The sequence below is a fragment of the Diabrotica virgifera genome, chromosome 8 (assembly GCF_917563875.1).
Source record: "Diabrotica virgifera virgifera chromosome 8, PGI_DIABVI_V3a".
Lineage (NCBI taxonomy): Eukaryota > Metazoa > Arthropoda > Insecta > Coleoptera > Chrysomelidae > Diabrotica > Diabrotica virgifera.
In genome coordinates, this window is record NC_065450.1 from 30,866,255 (window position 1) to 30,888,105 (window position 21,851).

General features: G+C 32.6%; 1 protein-coding gene across 1 annotated transcript in view; it reads right to left on the reverse strand.

The window, feature by feature from the left end:
• Positions 1-21,851, reverse strand: part of LOC114331502 (junctophilin-1) — a 55,133-nt gene that overhangs the window by 12,751 nt on the left and 20,531 nt on the right. The window contains exons 3-4 of the mRNA XM_050658966.1: positions 20,650-20,945; positions 9,606-9,776 (exon numbers count right to left, since the gene is read on the reverse strand). Coding sequence (XP_050514923.1) covers positions 9,606-9,776; positions 20,650-20,945 — 467 coding nt within the window. The remainder of the gene's footprint in view (positions 1-9,605; positions 9,777-20,649; positions 20,946-21,851) is intronic.

Below are 21,851 nucleotides of genomic sequence, written 5' to 3' on the forward strand. Positions count from 1 at the left end.
TTGTTGTTTATCTGATAAAGTTGTTAGTTTATTGATTTTGTTAGCTAGGACCTTTGTGGTTATCTTAAGTGCGGTGTTCAGTAAATTTATACCTCTATAATTGTTGGAGTCTTCTTTGTCTCCATTCAATTATAGAGGTGATTTCTTATTCAATTATAGGGGATTGCTTATTCGGGCAAAAAAATTAGGAGTACGTGTGTAGATAGGGACATAAGTTACGCATTCTGTGTGTTAGTAATATACCTAGCTATACAGGGTGAGTCATGAGGAACTGTACATACTCCTACCTCGTGTAGTGGCTCCTATGGAGAATAACAAATGACCATTAAAAAGTGTCTGCTCCCATTGTTTAATAATATACAGGGCGAGTTTCGCATTTTGACAGAAATTTGTATTCGTCATAATTTTTGAACGGTCAGATCGATGTGTCTCTTATTTTGTCCAATCGTTACACTATTACCACCTAACCAATTGATGTATTCAAACTAGAAAAAAATCAGGTCCGGCTTCAAAAAAATTAGTTTGTTTGGGTCTTAAAAAAAATTTCACCCTGTGTACGCTTTTTGAAAACTATAATATGAATTTTACAATTTAGACAAACAGGCAATTAAAATGGCATATTTATTTTTTCCCCACACGATTACTTAATTTTTTATAAAAAAAATCAAATTTGAGTATGAATTAAAAGTTTGGTAAAGTGAACCATAGATTTAAAAAAAATAACTTTTATTACAAAAATTAACTTTTTTTGAACAAATATTTCACTGATGTTACCACCCAATCAACTGATTTATACAAACTAGAAAAAATCAGGCCCGGATTTAAAAAATTAGTTCGTTTTGGTCTTAGAAAAAATTTCCCCCTGTATACTCTTTCTGAAAACTCTAATATGAATTTTACAAATTAGACAACTAGGCAATTAAAATTGCATATTTATTTTTTTCTCCACACGATTACTTAATTTTTTATTAAAAAATCAATTTTGTCAAAATCGGAATTTTAACCTAAAACTGAAAAAAAAAATGAAATCACGGTTTAACTCGCTACAACTCTGTTCCATTTTAATATTTTTTTTCTGAAATTTTACAGCACATATCTCTTACCATTGTGAATATGAAAATTGTTGTAGACTTTCCATCTTCTTCTCATAAAAGTTATGAATTTTTAATAATAAAAGGTGCAGATTCGTGAATTGCAAAGATAAATCGCAAAAATTAAGTGAACACATTTAAGATTTATCTATTTGATCACGTCTATGTTAAACTATAGAGTCCAAAGAGAAGTGTTATTGGTTTTAGATCTAGACGTGGTATAAAAAAAATGGTTAAGCTTTTAATTTTGAGAAAAACGTTGTTTAATTTTTTTTATTTTTATGGCAAAATTCCGATTTTGAAAAATTTTATTTTTTTAATAAAAAATTAAGTAATCGTGTGGGGAAAAATAAGTACGCCATTTTAATTGCATATTTGTCTAATTTGTAAAATTCATACTAGAGTTTTCAAAAAGCGTATACAGGGTGAAATTTTTTCAAGACCAAAACGAACTAATTTTTTAAATCCCGGCCTGATTTTTTTCTAGGGTGAATAAATCAGTTGATTGGGTCTTAACATAAATTAAATATTTGTTCAAAAAAAATTAATTTTTGTAATAAAAGTTAATTTTTTTAAATCTGGTTTCTAGTAAATATTGTTCACTTTACCAAACTTTTCATTACTCATAGTCAAATTTGATTTTTTTATAAAAAATTAAGTAATCGTGTGGGGAAAAAAATAAATATGCCATTTTAATTGCCTATTTGTCTAATTTGTAATATTCATATTAGAGTTTTCAAAAAGCGTATACAGGGTGAAATTTTTTTTAAGACCGAAACGAAAATTTTTTTTAAATCCGAGCCTGATTTTTTTCTAATTTGTATAAATCAGTTGATGGGGTGGTAACATAAGTAAAATATTTATTCAAAAAAAATTAACTTTTGTAATAAAAGTTATTTTTTTTTTAATTTATGGTTCACTTTACCAAACTTTTAATTCATACTCAAATTTGTTTTTTTTTTATAAAAAATTAAGTAATCGTGTGGGGAAAGAAATAAATATGTCATTTTAATTGCCTATTTGTCTAATTTGTAAAATTCATATTATAGTTTTCAAAAAGCGTACACAGGGTGAACTTTTTTCTAAGACCCAAACGAACTAATTTTTTTAAGCCGGACCTGATTTTTTTCTAGTTTGAATAAATCAGTTAATTAGGTGGTAATAGTGTAACGATTGACCAAAATAAGAGACTTATCGATCTGACCGTTCAAAAATTATGACGACTACAAATTTCTGTCAAAATGCGAAACTCGCCCTGTATATTATTAAACAATGGGAGCAGACACTTTTTAATGGTCATTTGTTATTCCCCATAGGGGCCTCTATACGAGGTAGGAGTATGTACAGTTCCTCATGACTCACCCTGTATATAAATGAAAGATCATATTTTAAGATGGTTAGGATACGCGAGAATAGACGTAGTCCGACAAGGTTTTATCAAAATGACAAGATTTTTGTAACTATAACATTAATATCAGCCATAGATGTCATTTTCTGCATTGCTATGTTTGGTCAATAGTATTGTATGGAACGGAGGCCTGGATGCTCAACATAACGCTGATGAATAAGTCAGAAACCTTCGAAGTCTCGCTTTATAAAATGATCTTTAAAATACCTTAAACAACCCACGCCACCACCAAAAATGTTATGAGGAGAATAGGTACAGATAGGGAGCTGCTAAAGATCATCAAATGTAGAAAAGTTACAAAAAAAAAATAGCTACCTATGACACATGACGAGAAACGAAAAGTACCGCCTCGTGTAACTGATCGTCCAGGGAAAGATTGAAGGAAAACGGTGTCCCGGTAGGTGCCAGATTTCTATTGGTTTAAAATTAGCAGAGATTAGACCGGCCTTGATTCAACACCTTTGTTTAAACACTCAACGAAAAAGGTACGTAATATTAATAAAAATGTTAATTCAGACAACAAAAGCAATACTTAAAATTTGTCCAATTCTTGGTTTTTTTTTGAACAACAAAGCGATGTTCATCAATTCATTATTTCTGTTAGTTGTTCCAATGTATTACGTTTATTGAATGGATGAACATCCATTTATTAATATTACGAACACTGTTCACTTAACCAACGAACACGATTCATTGAAACAAAAACGTCGTTAATTGACCGGCGAAGACTATTCGCTGTGTCAATAACATTGTTATTTCTCCTAACGTATGTCGTTTATTTCTACAATTATTTCCGTTTATTATTTCAACTAATTCCGTTCATTCCTACAATAAATACGGTTATTCTTACAAGCAATTCTATTCATACCTACAATCAGTTTCGTTCATCTCTACTATGAACGTATTTTATATTGATAATTACTGAATGCATTAGCTCAATATATGACATTAATTGATTAATAATAATTTTGCAAATCCCCCCTTTTTGTCCTAAACCTAATGGACTTTACACTGTGTGATTTTCCATATGATTTCACTTACACAGTACGCTGGAAAAAGTGTTGCCCACTTATAAACTTATTTAATTTTACCACATAAGCAAAACACTCGGACAGGTCGATTTTTAAAATAATCAAAATAGGTATATTATAACATCAATGTTTCGAACTTTACGCGATCCCTATTCAGGTGACAGACACAACTTTGGTTTTTTAAAATGGGAAAGTACATCATGTGACACCCCATTTAAAAGCGTTTGGAATAGTGATTCCAAAAATGTATAACACTTTAATCCTTTTGGAGAGCGCAGGTGCAAAATTTCCATCGAATTCTTTTTAAACGCATTCATTTTTTTTGGAATCTTGAGAAAACTAATAAATATTTTTGAAAAATTTAAACGCAAAATAAAAGATTACGTTATTACCGAGGGCTGAAAGTCCCTTAGAATAAACAAAAAGTTTCTTTTGAATGGTATATGTGAAATTAAAAATCGTACTAAATTTTCTTTTTTCACCCCTGCGACTTATTAAAATAATCATTATAGAAGTTCTCAGGGACTTCAGACCCTCGTTAATACTGTAATATTTTATTCTGCGTTTAAATTTTTCAAAATCACTAATAATTAGTTTTCTCAGGATTCGAAAAAAATGAATACGATATTAGACACACGAAAACTTTCTTCCAGTATGGACTACAGTTGGAAACGAAATGAAATTATTCGGTACTTCGGCAGAGGTGACAGCATTGTTTAATAAAGAACAATAAGGAAAAGCCGTTACATTTCAAATGGTCAAGCAAATCATTTATTTTTTCAACAACTTCGTTTATTGTTACCATGAACCCATTGACTGTGGTTATTAAACGCAGTAGTAGATTGATTAATGCATTTGTTGTCACAACAATCAGTTTATATCTATGGAATAATCAAATATTACTCTATATTAACAACATTTTTACATTGTTTTAATAAAATTTGTACATTGTCAGGATAAACCAAGGTAATTGCTTATCATCTAGGAAATCAAGAAAGTGCTTTGCTGCCAGAATTACTATTATTTATTAAATATACGAAACTAACTTATTGTCCGAATAAATTGAGTGTTGTTGATTAATGTACTCTAGTTATTTTCACAATTATTATTCAATCATTGTGACAATCACCAAATACATTGATCAATGTCTAAAAGTTCGTTGAAACAAAAAATTAAATTGTTGTTACAACGAAATACTACTGAATAATTACTGTTATTCAATATTACGAACTAAATTTTTTTGAGTGAAGCCATATTGGACAGAGACAGATTTGCCAGTATAGTCACTAACCTCCACTATAGGAGACGGAACCACAAGAAGAAGAAGGACACGTTTAGAAGCAAACTGATGAGAAGATAGAATACGAATAAATTCACACGTTTGGCGTCCTTAAAGTGGGATAAGAGAAAGGTCGAGTTGGACATAGTCAAAGATATTTCTGTTAGACATTTATATAAAGAAAGTTAATATTAGTATCAATCAAGGCAAAAAATATGCGGGAAGAATAGCAAATTGATTTATATAGTTTATTGTTTAAAGCTTGTTAAATTTTATGACCTTTTACATATCATTTAAATTTCTAAGCAGAACAGAGGATGGTATTAAAAATATAGATACACATGATGCACGGCATTATTACAAAATTTCATATTCACTTTTTGGCAACATTCCAAGATCAACCTTGAATATTTATTTCGGATAATCCTTGTTCATTTGTTTTTATTTATCTATTATTACCAGAGCACACTAACACACATTAGCGTAGAGATGATTAAGTTTTGCTGCATTAACCAAACTGCAGTATCTGGCACCACAATTTCACAGCATTCATCGTAAAATAGACAATAAATTTTAACAATCGGAGTCGTACATCATGTAAAACATTAATCTTTTAGTACAAATATTAATAATTTATGAATTCCAAACCCGCAATACTAGACATAATTACCAAGTCAGAAATTATCGTGAGAAAATTTATTTATTTTTTCTTTATTTTTAGCTATATTTTATGAAGGATAGCTAAAGAGCTCTATCAAATCAAAGCATCAGGAAAAGCCCAAGTGACGGTACAACTTAAATCAGTATAAGCTTATATGTACTGAAATTTACTATTTTTCTTGAGAATAACCTACAATTTTACTTTAAAATAAGTTTATTTGACGTTTCGATTTCCAATTCGGAAATGTTTTCGAAGTACAAAACATTAATAAGTTATATTTTTACTAATATTCCCTAATATTTTTACTTTGGTGGTTAGCATGTTTGATTCAAGTGAGTATAACCTATAATTTTTTAAAATCATAGTCAAATTTTAAATACTTTACATTATTTTATCAGATTGTACACATTTTAGGAAACACTGATGATGATCGGTCAACCGATTGAAAACTAGTTCTGTTTGTTTTATGATGTAGCCCTGTATAGGGATTTTAACAAATATACCTTTTATAAAGGATTTCATGTTTTTTTTTATTAATAAGTTAAACATTTTTTGCAGACCATGTTTAAATATGACTCCCTCCGAATTGCAGCATATTTATCGGGGAAGCACTGGCTAGTTTAGAGGCACTGAAAGTTTTCAGAAGAAAATTCGCACCTCATTATATTATAATAGCTGATTCATTAAGTACACTAAAAGCTTTACAGCAATTGTTTCCATCAAATGAAATTATAATGCTAATAAAAATGAACTCATACTACTATCAACAAAAAATATAGAAATAACTATTTATGGTTGCCATCACATGTGGGAATCAAGGGAAACGAAGCAGTGGACCAACTTGCGAATGAAGCTACACTAGATGAAAGCATCCAACTTGATAAAAAAAAGAATGTATGTGTACTTTGTACGCACGTAAGAAGTTATATTTCTATTATATAATTTCAAAGAAATAAATATACTTAACAAGTAATTTGTATTTTATTTAAATATTAAACTTACTTTCTTACCTACCACTTTTAAAAACTTTTTATTAAAACGATACCAAAAATTAAAAAAAAGAATATGAATCGTCCGGGATCTGAACTTGGGACCTCTCGATCTCCGGTCACACGCTCTCCCACTGAGCTATATTCCCTTCCTTTTGACAGGTTACAAGATTTCTCATACATACTGACAAATTTAATAGACCAAGTGAAGTACCTATACAAAAATACTTTAAATATACTTACTATTATTATAAAATATCTTATTCCCGATGAAGACAAATCCAAAGACACAAAAATTATAATAAATAATACATTTACTAAAAACAATTATATATCCTGTTAATGACTTATTTGCGCTGACAGCGCAGATACATACATATCTTGAAAGATTAGCAACGAACTACATACTTTCTGTGTGCGCATGCGCCCGGTATTATAAAATTTCACTCTCGATCGTAAAGAAGTATAACTTCAAAAACGACCATAAAGCCTCTATCAAAAAACATATTACCAACGTATGGCAGAATAACTGGAATTCCACGTCCAACAAATTAAAAAATGTTCTAGTAACTGTCGGCACCACCTTACCACTCCCACTCAAAAGTTGTGAGCAAGTAATAATAACTCGACTGCGATCATAACATACTATACCAACCCATATTCATTTAATAAATAAAGAATACATCTCTTTCTGCCACTACTGCATGATCCAAATCACTGTTAAACATATTCTGTCAAAATGCAAAACTTACATCCAGGGACGAAGAAAAAATGACCTCACTACCAACATGAAGGATCTGCTAAGCTGCCAGTTCAACAAAGTACTGAAATATTTAAAAGACATTAAATTTTACAATATTTAATATACAATATTTAAATTATATACATTGTAAGAAATTGAATAATTGTAATAATTTGTAAAAATACAACAGTACCTAAAAACCCGTGTATTTGACCAGTGCATTCTTCCTGTTCTGACGTATTGCTCAGAAACACGGACATTAACAAAGGAAAACATAAACAAAATAGAAATAACTCCATGAGAAAAATGGAAAGATCCATGTTGGGAATAAAACTACAAAACAGAAAATCAAACAAATGGATAAGAGAGAAAACAAAAGTAAAAAATGTAACTGAACATATAACAGGGTTAAATGGAGATTTGTGGACCACAATGCGAGACAGGAAGATAAAAGATGGAATGCTGAAATACAAAGCTGGAGACCGTGAACAGGAAGAAAAGGAAGAGGAAGACCTCAGATGCGATGGAAGGACGATATTGTAAAAGCTGCAGGAACTAACTGGAAAAGCGCAGCCAAGGACAGACGGAAATGGAAAGATTTGGGGCAGGCCTATGTCCAAAGTTGGATAGAAATGGGCTAAAGAAGAAGAAGAAGAATTTGTATGAGCACCAATGATGAATATTAAATTCCTACAAATTAAAGGAAAAAATCCCAGTGATTGGCTCTATACCATAATTAAAAAACTTACATTGAAATAAAAAACTTCGGTTTGTAAAATGGTATATAATTTTTATTAAAAAACTTTAAAAGGGTCATCCAACGGGATTAAAACATCAGAACGTTTTCGATCTAGTCCGAGCATTTTCAGTGACCTGGAATGAAGTATTTCCACATTAAATGAATGCAAAAGGATTAAATTGTGACTGTTGACAAAAAAGAAAAAAATATGGTAAATTCTTACGGTACCAACATTCTGAATGGTAATTGAAACTAGCCCACTAGTTGATACATAGCCTTCAAAATTACATGTTATTCCTTAAATTGTACCATTGTAGTACGACACAATGTCGATGTTAAAAGATAAATACTTCATTCTAGGTCATTGAAGATGATCTGACTAAATCGAAAACGTTTTCATGTTTTAATCCATTTGGATGACTTTTTTAAAGTTTTTTAATAAAAATTATACACCATTTTACAAACCGAAGTTTTTTACTTCTATGTACCTAAGTACCTATGTACCAAAAATTGGGCAATAACTAGGTACCTTTTAAACCCTATTTCATTTGCATATCGTAACCGGTTTTATAGCAATAAATAAATCGTCAGTGTGTGAGAAAAATTTCAACACCCCCTATCTCGGAAACGAAGCATTTGCGGACATACGTTTATAAAGCAAACTGTCGTTAGTTTTTCATGCAGAATTACGCCTCCTTAAAGTTTGCCACACTTATTTAAAAACACCCTGTATTGACGAAAAACAAGGCTAATTGTTAAAGTACCTAACTTTTTTATTATCCATTAAAAGCGAATGAATCAAAAAACGGAATGTTAAGAAAACATGAGGCTATAGTTTGGTTGTAATTTTAGTATTTTATAAATGCTAAAATATTCCACAGAGTCACGCGAACTTTGAGAAAAAATCACAGTTTGGTTGGTACACCCGGTATCATCATCATTCAGTCTTCGCTTGTCCACTGCTGGACATAGATCTCCCACATAATTTTCCATATATTTCAAATTTTTGCCTCTTTCATCCAATTCCAATGACAAAGTTTTATGACGACCTCTGCTTCGGTAGGCATCATCTCTTGGTCTCCATTCCAGTATCTGCTTTGTCCATCTGTTATATGTCATTCGAGTCACTTGAACTATCCAGTTCCATTTCAGTCTTGCTACTCTCTCTACTGAATCAGCCACTCCTGTTCTTTGTCATAGGTGGCGGTTTGGTTGGGATCTTGTCTCGTAGTGAAACGCCCAACATAGTAGGCTCCATCGCCCTTTGAAACACACGGATCTTTTGCATTGTTCTCTTTGTCGTGGTCAACATTTCCGCACCGTAAGTCAACACAGACACAACACACTGGTTTTTCTTTTAAAGTTGTACCAGAATCATCAGTAGGTGATCGTCTGTTACATGGAACAAACACCCCCGGTATACAATGATAATTTAGCTGTCTATAGCAACAATATTATAACAGGGATATTCTTAAAGAATAAGGCTATAACATATTAAAAACTAGATTTTAAATCGGACAACAGGTTTAGGATATTCGAGATATCAAAAATGACCCATCTTTAGGGTGGTGTGTTAATTTGTTAGAGAAGTGTAGGTAGTAATTCTTTAAGATATGTTTAATAAATAACGAAATATTCTACAAATAAATACAAACATGTATTTACCTCAATAACGAAACTGGCGTTGGAATCGGACGGTATGGAAGCGTTGGTCATAGCCGACTGCGCAGAATCAGTACTAACCCATGATGCCGAGGATCCCGTCGATCGTATACTTCCGGATCCCCCTCGCTTCTCCAGGTCTCCAGTACTTCGTTGTTTCTTAAGTTTCAGTCCCTAAAATCATAACGTTGGATAAAAGAATACTCTTAAAAAAAGAAATTAAAAGAAATGTACATCTAATAAAACTGAACCAAAATCAACCATTAAATCAAAGTAAAGATAATAGGAAAGAATTAAGTAAACATTTGGACAGAAGAGGTAATGTATATATGACTTTTGCAGTAAAATACAATTATAAGTAGTATTTTTCTCTCTCTCTCTCTCTCCCTTATGGCGCTATTTATTTTTTATGCTCTCTCTGTCTTTATATTTTTACATAGTATGTTACAGATTGATCTTTGTAATATTTATACAACTCGTGACTGAACCTCATTCTCCACATAGGTACCATTGTCGCAGATTAGTGCCAATATCGTTCTCAATATCTGTCTTACAGAAGTATTATTAATAAGGTTTATTGTCTCTCCTGTTCTAGGCCATATGTTGCTATTGGTCCTATGATCGTTTTATATACTTTTAACTTTACTTCCCTATGGATGTTTTTGGATCCAAATACCTGCAACAGAGGGCAGCACTATCCATTTATTAGGCATAACTTTGTTAGCCAGCATTATCCATTTCCGTATTTCCTCCTTCACGCTGCCGTCCTCAGTTACCTATACGTCCAGGTATTTGAGCTGTTTTATTCTTCTTCAGCATTCAGTAATACAACTTTGGACATAGGCCTCCCCCAATTCAATCCAGTTTTGTCTATTTTGCGCCACCTGTTTCCAGTTGTATCCTCCAAACTTCTTTATGTCATCGGCCCATCTCATTTGTGGCCTTCCTCTACTTCTTCTTCCTAACCACGGTCTCCATTGTTGTATTTCGTGATTCCATCTTTTATCCTTTTAAGCTCCATTTTAATTTGGCAGCATGTTCTCCTGCGTCTTTTTTTGCTTTTACTGCTTTTACTTTGGTTTTGCTTCTAATCCATGTATTTGTTTTTTTTTTTTGTCTAAGAGCCTCACCCCGAGCATTGATCTTTCCATCGCTCTCTGTGCCTTTACACTATTTTATCCATATTGGCCTTGATGAGTGTCCACGTCTGTGAACCATACGTAAGTATAGGGAGGATATACTGATCGTAAACTCTGGTTCTCAAATATTGTTTTATTTTAGTGTTTTTCAAGATCCAACTCAGTTTTCCAAATCCTGCCCACGCTAACCTTATTCTTCTAGTAATTTCGGCAGTTTGATTTTCTTTGTTAACTTTCATTATATGTCCCAGGTAGATGTATTCGCTTACTGTTTCTAAATATATGTCATTCAACGTTATTTTTGTAATGTTCGGTGTATTCGTCATTACTTTTGTTTTTTCCAATTTCATCTTAAGACCTACTTTTTCCGAAACTTGAAATAGTTGCATCATCATGGTCTGTAATTCTTCGAAACTTGTAGCGAATATTACAATGTCGTCAGCATATCTCAAATGACTCAGTTTTCTTCCAAGTCCCAGTGTGAACAGCTTTGGTGAAATAACGTCTTCCTGGCGAACTCCTCTGTTGATTGGTATAGCTTTGGTTTTCTCATCTATTTGTATTTTCATTGTAGCTTCCTTATAAATATTATTATAAATATTATGTATTCATTATAAATATTATGTATGAGCATTCTGTATCGAGAATCTATCCTGCAGTTGTTCATAGCTCTCTCTATTGCCCAAAGTTCTATGGATTCGAATGCCTTTTTATAATCAACGAAGCCAATGTATAAGTTCAAGTGATATTCATTGGCTTTCTCTATTAGCGTTATGACTGTAAGAAGATGATCCGCTGTACTCTTTCGGAATCCTGCCTGCTCTACCGGTTGATAGCTATCAAGCTTCGACGATATTTATTAGTTATTACTCTCATAAACAGTTTGTACATTTAGGACAACAGGGAAATTGGCCTATAGTTCTTCAGATCTCCCCTGTCTCCTTTTTTGGAGAGAATTATTGTCAAGCTTTCTTTCCAATCATCTGGGACTTCTCCTTTGTGAAGGCATTCGTTGAAAAGATTTTTCAATTCTTCGAGAATAATTTCACTCCCCTCCTTTAACATTTCGGCAAGTATTCCATCTGGGCCCTGAGCCTTATTGTTCTTTAGTTGTGCCATAGCTTGTTTTATTTCGAAGGATTCTATATTAGGGAGTACTTCTGAGTTAACATTTATTATCTTTTTCTTAAGATTTTCCTTTGCAGTGTTATCTGGGTCTTTGTTTGAGAAATATAAATCACGGTAAAATGTTTTTGTAACTTTTAGGATTGTGTTGTTTTGTCTTGTTTCTTTTCCATCTTTATCTTTTAATGAGATTATTAGAGGCTTTCCTATGTTTGGTCTTAAGCATTTTAGGCCTCAGTTCTTTTCTAACTTTTTTTGTAACTTTTTTTGTTTGGTCGTATCTATTTTGGCGCGTTTTGTTGAGCTTGTGCCTTTCCCAGAATCCGAGAGGCTGACCGTTTTTCCGGTGTGTGAGTCTGAGCTGCTTGCTCTACCCACCTGGGGAACCATTCCATTTTGTTTCAAGTTCAACATGTTTTGTTTTGAGGGGTATATTGGCATTAAAACACCAAGCTTGCCGGACGGGTTGGTGAATGTTCGCAGTATCACAGCTGGTTAAATCAATATCAGATTGTCGCCTGCGACTTTGTGGAACCGCACCTGTCAGATATTTTATTCCACAGCCACGGGCCACTAATGACACAGCTGCTGGCCTGCATCATGTCTGGATCAGACGCTACATTTGATTTTACACGAATCCTGAAATCGGGGGTCGCCACTTCCGCCATACACACCGTACTGAAGATGTTCTTCTCCGCCGTGGATACCGTTGTGGTCTTCATCCATTACCCTGGAAAAGGGACCCTAAGCAGGTACTGGTTTCTCGGGTCAGGAAACTCCTGACCTACTGTTTTACTACCTTAATATTAGCGTCGTGTCGTTTATTGTCAAAGTCTGCCAGTTTTGTTGTTTCCTTGCTTATACAAGGTCTTCAGTTTTATCTACGTTGACGGCTAGCCATATTTCTTTCACATTTTCTTCAAGTTCCACATAAAGTTCTATGATGTCTCTTGCGATTCGTGGTTCGTTCCATCAAGTTTACAAGATCTGAGTACATCACAATCTGTTTAAACTTATTAAACAATAATTTTTTTATGTTTATGGAAATTTTTCTTATAAAACATTCCATACATAATTATATTAAACAGTGTCGGATTCAGCCCATCTCCCTGTTTTAGCTCTTTAGTTACCTGGAAGGGATTTGTCAATTCATTTTGATTATTAAATATATTTACCAACAGTGGTTACTACTACAGATGATGAGAATATGTTATTATCCTTTATCGTTGCTCTCCAATATTTGGTGGCAGATATTCTTATTTTAATGCCAAATCAAATCAAACCTAATAACAAATCGGGTGATTGAGAAATATATTTGAAGACCTAGCCAATCCTTGGTAAATCAGCTCCAACATCATCTCTGTATCTCTCTTCTGTAGACGACCTACTGATGTACCGTCTGGTCTCTCAAAAATACTGTCTTTAACACTTTGTCTTCATCTAACCTTACCACATATCCTGCTCATCTTATCCGGATAGGTTTTATATATCTGACGATGTTTTCAGTACCATACAGAGTCACCAATTCAGCATTACGGCGCCTTCTCCACTCTCCTGTCACTTCATCTCCTTGTGGACGAAATATAATTCTGAGAACCTCCCATTCAAATACCAGCAGCTTATGTAAAAACTGGGCGAATAATTTACCTGTACACTATGCACAGTCTTAATTGAAGCTATTAATGCAAGATGGTGTTAACCAGCAAATTACATAATGTGAGATAATTAAGTTCAAAGTTTATTGACTAGAACTTTTTTGCTAATAATTCAATTTGCATTTTACAAAAACAAGTAACAGGTAAATGAAACCACAATTTTTTGAGGATACATATAGTCTTATAAATCAATAAGACTAAGAGAGTTTTTATAAAAATTACGAAAAAAATGTAAGTTGACGCCTTTTTGTACAAACATATTTTTACATTTGAGAATCAAATAACACATAAATAGGAGTTCAAAAAAGTTTATTGTCAAAAAAACTAGAAGATTTGTGTAACTTATAGTTAATAAAAAAAGGATTTAATTATCGTCTTCTTTTCTGAGGCCATGGTAAAAAGCCCGGAAGTTTTCTGGAATGTATGGCATTTGCTGTTGAATATTTTCATATTTTTTAGATGCTATTGGCCTACTTTAACTCACTAGCAATAAGATTTCCCAGTACTTGAAGTTGACTGGCGCGTTGCAGTTCCTTTACTTTTTAGAATGGAAACTTCTTTCCAATTCTCATCATCATTTAAGGAATATCTGTACTTTGTTTGACTAAATTCCGTAATTTTTATCCACTTTACATCTTTAAATGATATTTTTTTCACCATTGTCAGCTTTTTTTTATTTATTAGTTTCAATTTATTATGTAATTGTTTAACATCCACAAACTTATCTTCCATTCTAATAATATGCAAAGGACTTTTTCTCCTGCACTGTACCATGGTTTTTACATACTCATCCACTGTGTAAATATTCTGATGCTTTCTTACTTTTTCGAGAGCCACAAAATCCCGGTCGGAATCCATAAATGTATAGCCCACTTCAGGGACTTTTTTATGTTCTATTGTATTAAAAACACCTTGTTTTATCAAGTAATGCCAAAGACATATATTAAACCAGTTTTTATTTTGACCACATGCTGTCACTCCAGACTACAAGATGTTTTTGCTGTGGTTTCAGAGTGGTTAAGAATGCTGGAAGGCAACTTCCAACTTCCTCAGGTCCACGACCTCCCTTGTCTTCTGTCCAAAGATGAAAATACCCCCTGCCATTTGGCTGTTTTTTGTTAATAACGTGCACTCCTAAGTTATAGAGCCATACCTGCCTTAAATAAAAAGCAGTCTAGTGGAGATTTTAGGTAATGGGAGAGTTTTTTGCATGTCAAAAGTAATGTATAGGTATAACATCAGTTTTAGCCAACTCCATATCTTTTTTTTTGTTCTTCAAAGGCTTTCTTAAATTTCTCAGAATGTTCATCTGTTGCTTTACCAGAGTCGCAGACTTTACAAGTATCCGATCGGAGAGTACCAAATCCCAAGTTAAAACCTTTAACAAATATTTTCCTATATATTGTTTCTGACACAACATTCTCCAGTTTCCTCTTGACACAGTACGCTTCGTATAACTCGAACATCTTATTTATTGATAAGGTGGGTGATAAATACAGCCGAGAAGGGTTCTTATTACGAGAATAGTGGGACATTTCTGCTGGGAAAGACTTAATATGTTCGTGAACAATCATTTTGGTTTCTGCTGGTATTGCTTTTGGCCGATTGTGATGACTACCTCTTTCGTCCTTTTTTGCAGTTGATTTACCAGCTGTTATTTGATTTCGAATTAAATCAAATTTTTTTAGACCAATGTCAAGCATAGATAAAACTGCGTCTTTACAAACCTTCCGAGATTCTCCATCTATTTAAAAAAATATTCGTAAGAATTTGTGCGAACAGCATTTAAAGTGGGCCTCTTTACTCCAATAGGTTTCATCAAACTAAACAAGTACATATTGTTTTCGTCATTTTGTAATACATAGTAGTGGTTAAATAGTAAGCTTCTATCTTCATCCGTAAAACGTGAATCACATTTTAGTCGACATCTTTCTTTACACAACAGCTTACCTACACTTGACTTTTTAGCTGACTGCACCTGACCTTTATAGTTTATATATGACTTTCCAACGGCCTTGTTGTTATTTTTTCATTTCTCATCTCTCACAGCAAAATAATTGCACCGAAAACAAACACAACGGCATGTAATAACACCTGATATACAACTAATACTTGATTTACCGCACAAAAATAGGCAGATTTTCTTCTGCATATTCTGCAAAAAGGTGTTAACTGCTCTGTTGACACCTTCTTGCAGATACGTCGAGAGTTAACACCTTTATGCACTTCAGGTCCTTTGATAATGGGATATTAACTCCTTTTTTATATACATTTTTAGGGCTATTAATGCCATCTTTTGACAAAAGGCTTTACTACTTAATAGAAATGAGTATTAACACCTTTTTGCATTAAATCAATTTGATAAGATCAAATTTACAAAAATGTAAGTTAACACCTTCTTGCATTAATAGCTTCAATTTAGATTTTCTTTTTAGTAGCTTAGATCTTAGTAATGATGATAGGGAGTGTAATGCTCTAATCCCTGCAGCTATCCTTGCTGAGACCTCTTGTTCTATGAAGTTGTCGTCTGTGATTACCTCACCCAGATATTTAAACTCTTTTGCCACTTCGAAGTTGTGGTCATTAATAGTCATGTTCTGCCTAACTCTTGGTCTTGGATTTTTAGTTAGCAGCATGTATTTTGTCTTCTTTTTATTTACTCGGCCCAGACTACCTGTTTCTTCGTTGAGTTCCGAAAACACCTCTCTCATGTCCCGTGTAGAATGAGCGACTGCATCTAGAATCTAGACCATCAGCAAACGCCAAAAATAGTTTGGATCCCTGATTCGCAAATCCCCCTGTGAGCTCAGATTATATTTTACTTATTGAATATTCTAAGGCCCAATTGTATAGCAACGGTGATAAGAGGTCTCCTTGTCTAATTCATGATGTTATACTAAATGGTATCGATTTTCTCTTTCCTATTCTTACCTGTGCATATTATAAATCTGTCACGCACATTTGCGAAAGCTCCACTAATTTTCTTGGTATTCTTATTTTATTATTGGTATTATTATCTTGGTATTATTTGTAGCATTGCTATAGACTGTTCGCTAAACTCAGACACAACTGGCTAGTGATTTTAGTAGGTAATTTTTTTGTTTTTGGCCAATTTTGCCAAAATTGGCAGAATTACTAACTACTTAGTAATTATTAACTATTTAGTAAAGTTTACCAAATTGGCAAAATTACTTACTAAAATCACTAGTCAGTTGTTTCTGAGTTTAGCGAACCGACTATAGCTATAGTCTGTTTCTTTTTATCAAATCATATGTTTGCTGTTGCGCATCTCGGATGAATTCCCAGTTTTTTTCTAAAATGTGTCGGATCGTAAATATCCGACATATCGTTGACATTCCAGCACGAAAGCCGCATTGGTAGTCGCCAGAAAATCTTCCAAATACGGAGTGAGCCCCTATTAGTATGATAGAATTGATCCAAAAGATGGCATAACCCAGACATCCAAAGTGAAAGTTATCCTTCTACACCAAATTGTTCTACATGGTCCACATAATGTTCAGAAAAAAGTCACACCATTTTGAGCGTCGGGTTTGGGGGGGGGGGGGAGAGGGGAAGAAATCGGTAAATTCGTAGTTTTTTAAGATGTTCGTCACTATTTCTAAAACTGTGCGGTTTAGCATGAATAAGGTTCTATACAAAAATGTTCTACATTAAATTCTAAATAAAAAAAGGTCCTATGCGTAATCCTTCTAAAATGAACGGTTCCAAAGTTACGGAGGTAGTATAGTATAATTAGTCCAAAAAAATGCCTAACCCAGACATCCAAAATAAAAGTTTTCCTCCTACACCAAATTGTTCTATATGGTCCACATATGGTTCAGTAAAAAGTTACACCATTTTGAGCGTCCGGTTTGGGGGAGAGATGGGGGAGAATTCGGTAAATTAGTAATTTTTTTTACGTTTTTCGTCAATATTTCTAAAACCATACTTTAGCGTAAACAATGTTCTATACAAAATGTTCTACATAAAATCTAAAAGAAAAAAGGTCCTATATATAGTTGTTATAAAATAAACGGTTCCAGAGTTGCGGAGGGTGAAAAGTGAAGGTTTTCGATTCTTTTTATATTTTTTGGGCAATTGAAGAAAATTTTGGGTGGTGAGGTTGACGTTTCTTCAAGGGCTTATCACTAGCATACCATCGGCCACTGAAGTAGCAAATTTGACTTATAAAACACAATCCTGTTAAAGAAAATCAGTAGGGAATTGCCCAAAAAATATAAAAAGTATCGAAAACCTCCACTTTCACCCTCTGCAACTCTGGAACCGTTGATTTTATAACAATTATGTGTAATACTTTTTTGTTTTAAATTTTATGTAGAATATTTTTGTATAGAACATTGTTTAAGCTAAAGCATAGTTTGAAAAATATTGACGAAAAACTTGAAAAAGCTACTAATTTACCGATTTCTCCCCCGTCTCTCCCCCAAACCTGACGCTTAAAATGGTGTAACTTTTTACTGAATAATATGTGGACCATATAGAACAATTCGGTGTTGGAGGTAAACTTTTACTTTGGATTTTTAGGTTAGGCCTTTTTTGGACCAATTATAATATTACTAATGTTGTTCTGAAGTTATTTTCTTGTGGCATTTTTATAATCAAGTATATTCAAATGGGAAATAAGTTCAAATAAATATACTTGATAATATTACTACCTTAGTAACTTTGAAACCGTTCATTTTAGAAGGATTATGCATAGAACCTTTTTTATTTCAAATTTAATGTAGAACATTTTTGTATAGAAGGTTGTTCATGCTAAACCTCATAGTTTTAGAAATATTGACAAAAAACCTAAAAAAACTACGAATTTACGGGTTCTCCCCCCCCCTCTCCCCCCCCCCCCAACCCGACGCTCAAAATGGTGTGACTTTTTTCTGAACATTATGAGGACCATATAGAATAATTTGGTGTTGGAGGATAACTTTCATTTTGGATATCTGGGTTTCGGTCTAGTTATACCGTACTATATAGCAAGATATTTGATAGAACTCCACCTAAGTAGAATTCAACGTAATATACATATAGACCAGTAAGGATCTGTTTTTAGGTGGATGTGAGAGGTGGCATTCAGATTTTTGCGGATAAAGTTGGGTGATAACTTCGTTAATAATAATTGATTTTTTCTTCTTCTCAAATATGCCCGAAACATTAATAAAAAACATAAAATATTTAAAAATTTCAAAAAATTTCGTTTTTTTTTCTACTTTTTTTGCTTATAACTTAAAAACTGTTCATTTTAGAACAAAGTCGTGTAGAGATAAAACAAACATAATTAAATATTCTATCAGACGCGATTGGTTAAGAATGTCTTAATTTATCACCCTTACTTCAAAAGAGCAATAAATATAAAATAAGGGGGCAAAACAAGCCTGTTTTATTCAATGATTTTCCATCACTTAGGCTACACTTGGAACCTTTTTAATTCGCTTAGAGAATTTTTGTAATGTGCTAAAATCGTACACCAAATTTCATTAAAATTGACTTACTAGATTTTGAATAATAATTTTGCAATCTAAACTTTTTTTAAAAAATTAAAATTTTTAAAAACTTGCACAACAAAAACTAGAACATACAAAGATTTGTCAATTTTGTTACATATAAAGAAGTACTCCACCTATCTAATGCACTTTACAGTATTGAAATCAGATTCTTTAAACAGCCTCAGCAATGTTTTAAATTTATAAACATTTTTTTGGCTTATAAACAAATTAGTGCTGTGGCCAGGAGGGGGTGCTGCGGGCTCCTTTATTTAGATGGATTTACCCAAGTTTTTTTATATATTTTGACCAGTAGAACACGAATTTTTTTGGTAACAGTTGATCCGGATGTCGATAAGATTTTTATAAACAAAGAACTTGAGGAATTACATAACATCGATTTTTCGCAAAATAAAACATTTTTTTTTGTATTTCTTGGGTAATTCTAAGCAAAAAATGTTCTTACAAGTTTTTCGTAGGATGCATAGTTTTCGAGATAAACGCAGTGGAACTTTCAAAAAATCGAGAAATTGTAATTTTTGAACGCGAATAACGTTTGATTAAAAAATAAAATAGCAATTCTGCTGACAGCATTTGAAAATATAAGTCAAATTATACCGGTTTTAATTATTTTCATTGCTAAAAATTAATTTTTTTATTATTAAACAAAGCTATTTGTTTATAAGCCAAAAAATTGTTTATAAATTTAAAACATTGCTGAGGCCCCTTAAATAATCCGATTTTAATTCTGTAAAGTGTATTAGATAGGTAGAGCACCTCTTTATATTAAAAAAATTAGCCAACTTCCAAAGGGTCTACTTTTTGTTCAGAAAGATTTTAAAAATTTAAACTTTTTTAAAAACATTTAGATTGCAAATTTATTGTGCAAAATTTATTAGGTCGATTTTAATGAAATTTGGTACACAATTTAAGTATTTGTTACAAAGAATTTACTAAGCGAATTACTAAGGTTCTAAGTGCCACCAAAGTGGTTAAAAATATTGAATAACAACAGACTTATTTTGCCCCCTTATTTTGTATTTATTGCTATATTGCAAAAAAGGTAATACTTAAGACATTTTTTACAGGTCGTATGTCATACAAAATTCAATTATCTTTATTTCATTTCTCTACGACTTTGTTCCAAAACGAATCGTTTTAAAGTTATAAGCAAAGAAAGCAGAAAAAAATCGACGTTTTTCGAAATTTTTAAATATTTTAATTTTTTTATTAATATTCCAGACATATTTAACAAGGAGCATAAGTCAATTATTATTACTGAAGGTGTCACCTAACTTTATCTGCAAAAATCCGAATGCCACCTCTCACATCCAAAATTAGACGTTTTTTCGCAGATCCGTATGCCGTATACGTAATATACAGATATGCCTCATCCAGCCACTTCTATGTTTTTATATGAATTTTATACTAAAAGTTATTCTGAGTGTTTTTTAATGAATTTATTACGGTGTTGTACCTGTACCCTATCAAATGCTTTTTCGAAACCAACAAACAAATTTTGGAGGACACAAATTATATTATAGCTATAATCTGTCTTAGTATTATTAGCAAATAAATCGGTTTTTTGACAGTTTGGTTTTTATAAAATAATTCACAATATTCAACTTACAGTAAACAGTCCCTTCTTCACATTCCCCGACCCCAAGGATCTTCGTCGAGCTGTTGGCTCAGCAGAACTCATCTTCAATACAAAACCTCCCCGTGAATCGTCCACCCTTCGGTCTCTCTTGTCTGTCAACTCGGGGTTTGGACCACCAGCTTGAGCACCTTCGTTGCTGCGTAACGATGTTAACGACGCCCTCAGCGTTTTGTTCGCCCTGTACTTCGACGCCTTGCCGAAGGGGGCGCTCTTCCTTATACCATAGCCATGTCGCATACCTCTCATCCATTGTCCTTGATAAGTACCTGAAAGAAAATTAAAATTATATAATATCGTGCAAATATCAATTTTATAGGTACATGGTCAAATAATTTAAAAATAAACACGATTATTTCATTCATAGGAGATTCTGACCAATAGAAAGCTACAGAAATCTAAATTAGACTGATAATTTTTGATAATTTCCCGTCGTCAAGTATATTACGTCAGATGCCCTTCGTTGCTATGAAAAAATACATTCAGTGACATTAATGACAATTAATGTTTTAAAAATTATAAAAGTGATGACTTTCAACCGTAAAATATTTATACGCTGTGAGCTCGTACGTAGAGGGGATATTTACAAATTCGCGAGTGCCAGTAGTGGCAATTCTGTAAACGTTTACCGGAAATTTGACATAAATGTCAAAGTGATTAATTTAAAATTAAAATTAAAAACATTAATTATAAAAAATATTAGTTGGTCAAAGCTGTGGTATATATTTTTACCTTAAATATACTTACGTTTTAAATACTGAATTTAAGTTTTTTTAATGTTCCGTAAATGTAATTATAAATTAATCTTAGCGCCATCTACACGATAATTGTGAAAGTATCCGAAGTAAGAAATTCATATTTTATCAATAGAATGTCAAAATGATTAGCAAAATCTTAAAAAAATCGATTACAATTTAATTACTTTTTTGCGTTGTAAATATTAAGAGATAACAATTAAATAATAAATTTAAAAATTACCGGTGAAAGTTGAATTAGTAATCCGCCAGGAGCGATACCAGCGAATCTCAGAGCGTATAACAACTGTGTGTTTAATTGTACTAATTTGTACTTACATAAATAAATTACAATAAAATTTTGGTTTTGAAGAGTTTTATTCATGAAAATATTGGCAACAAATTGCACTCGATCTCTAAAATTAATATAGAATTTTTGCC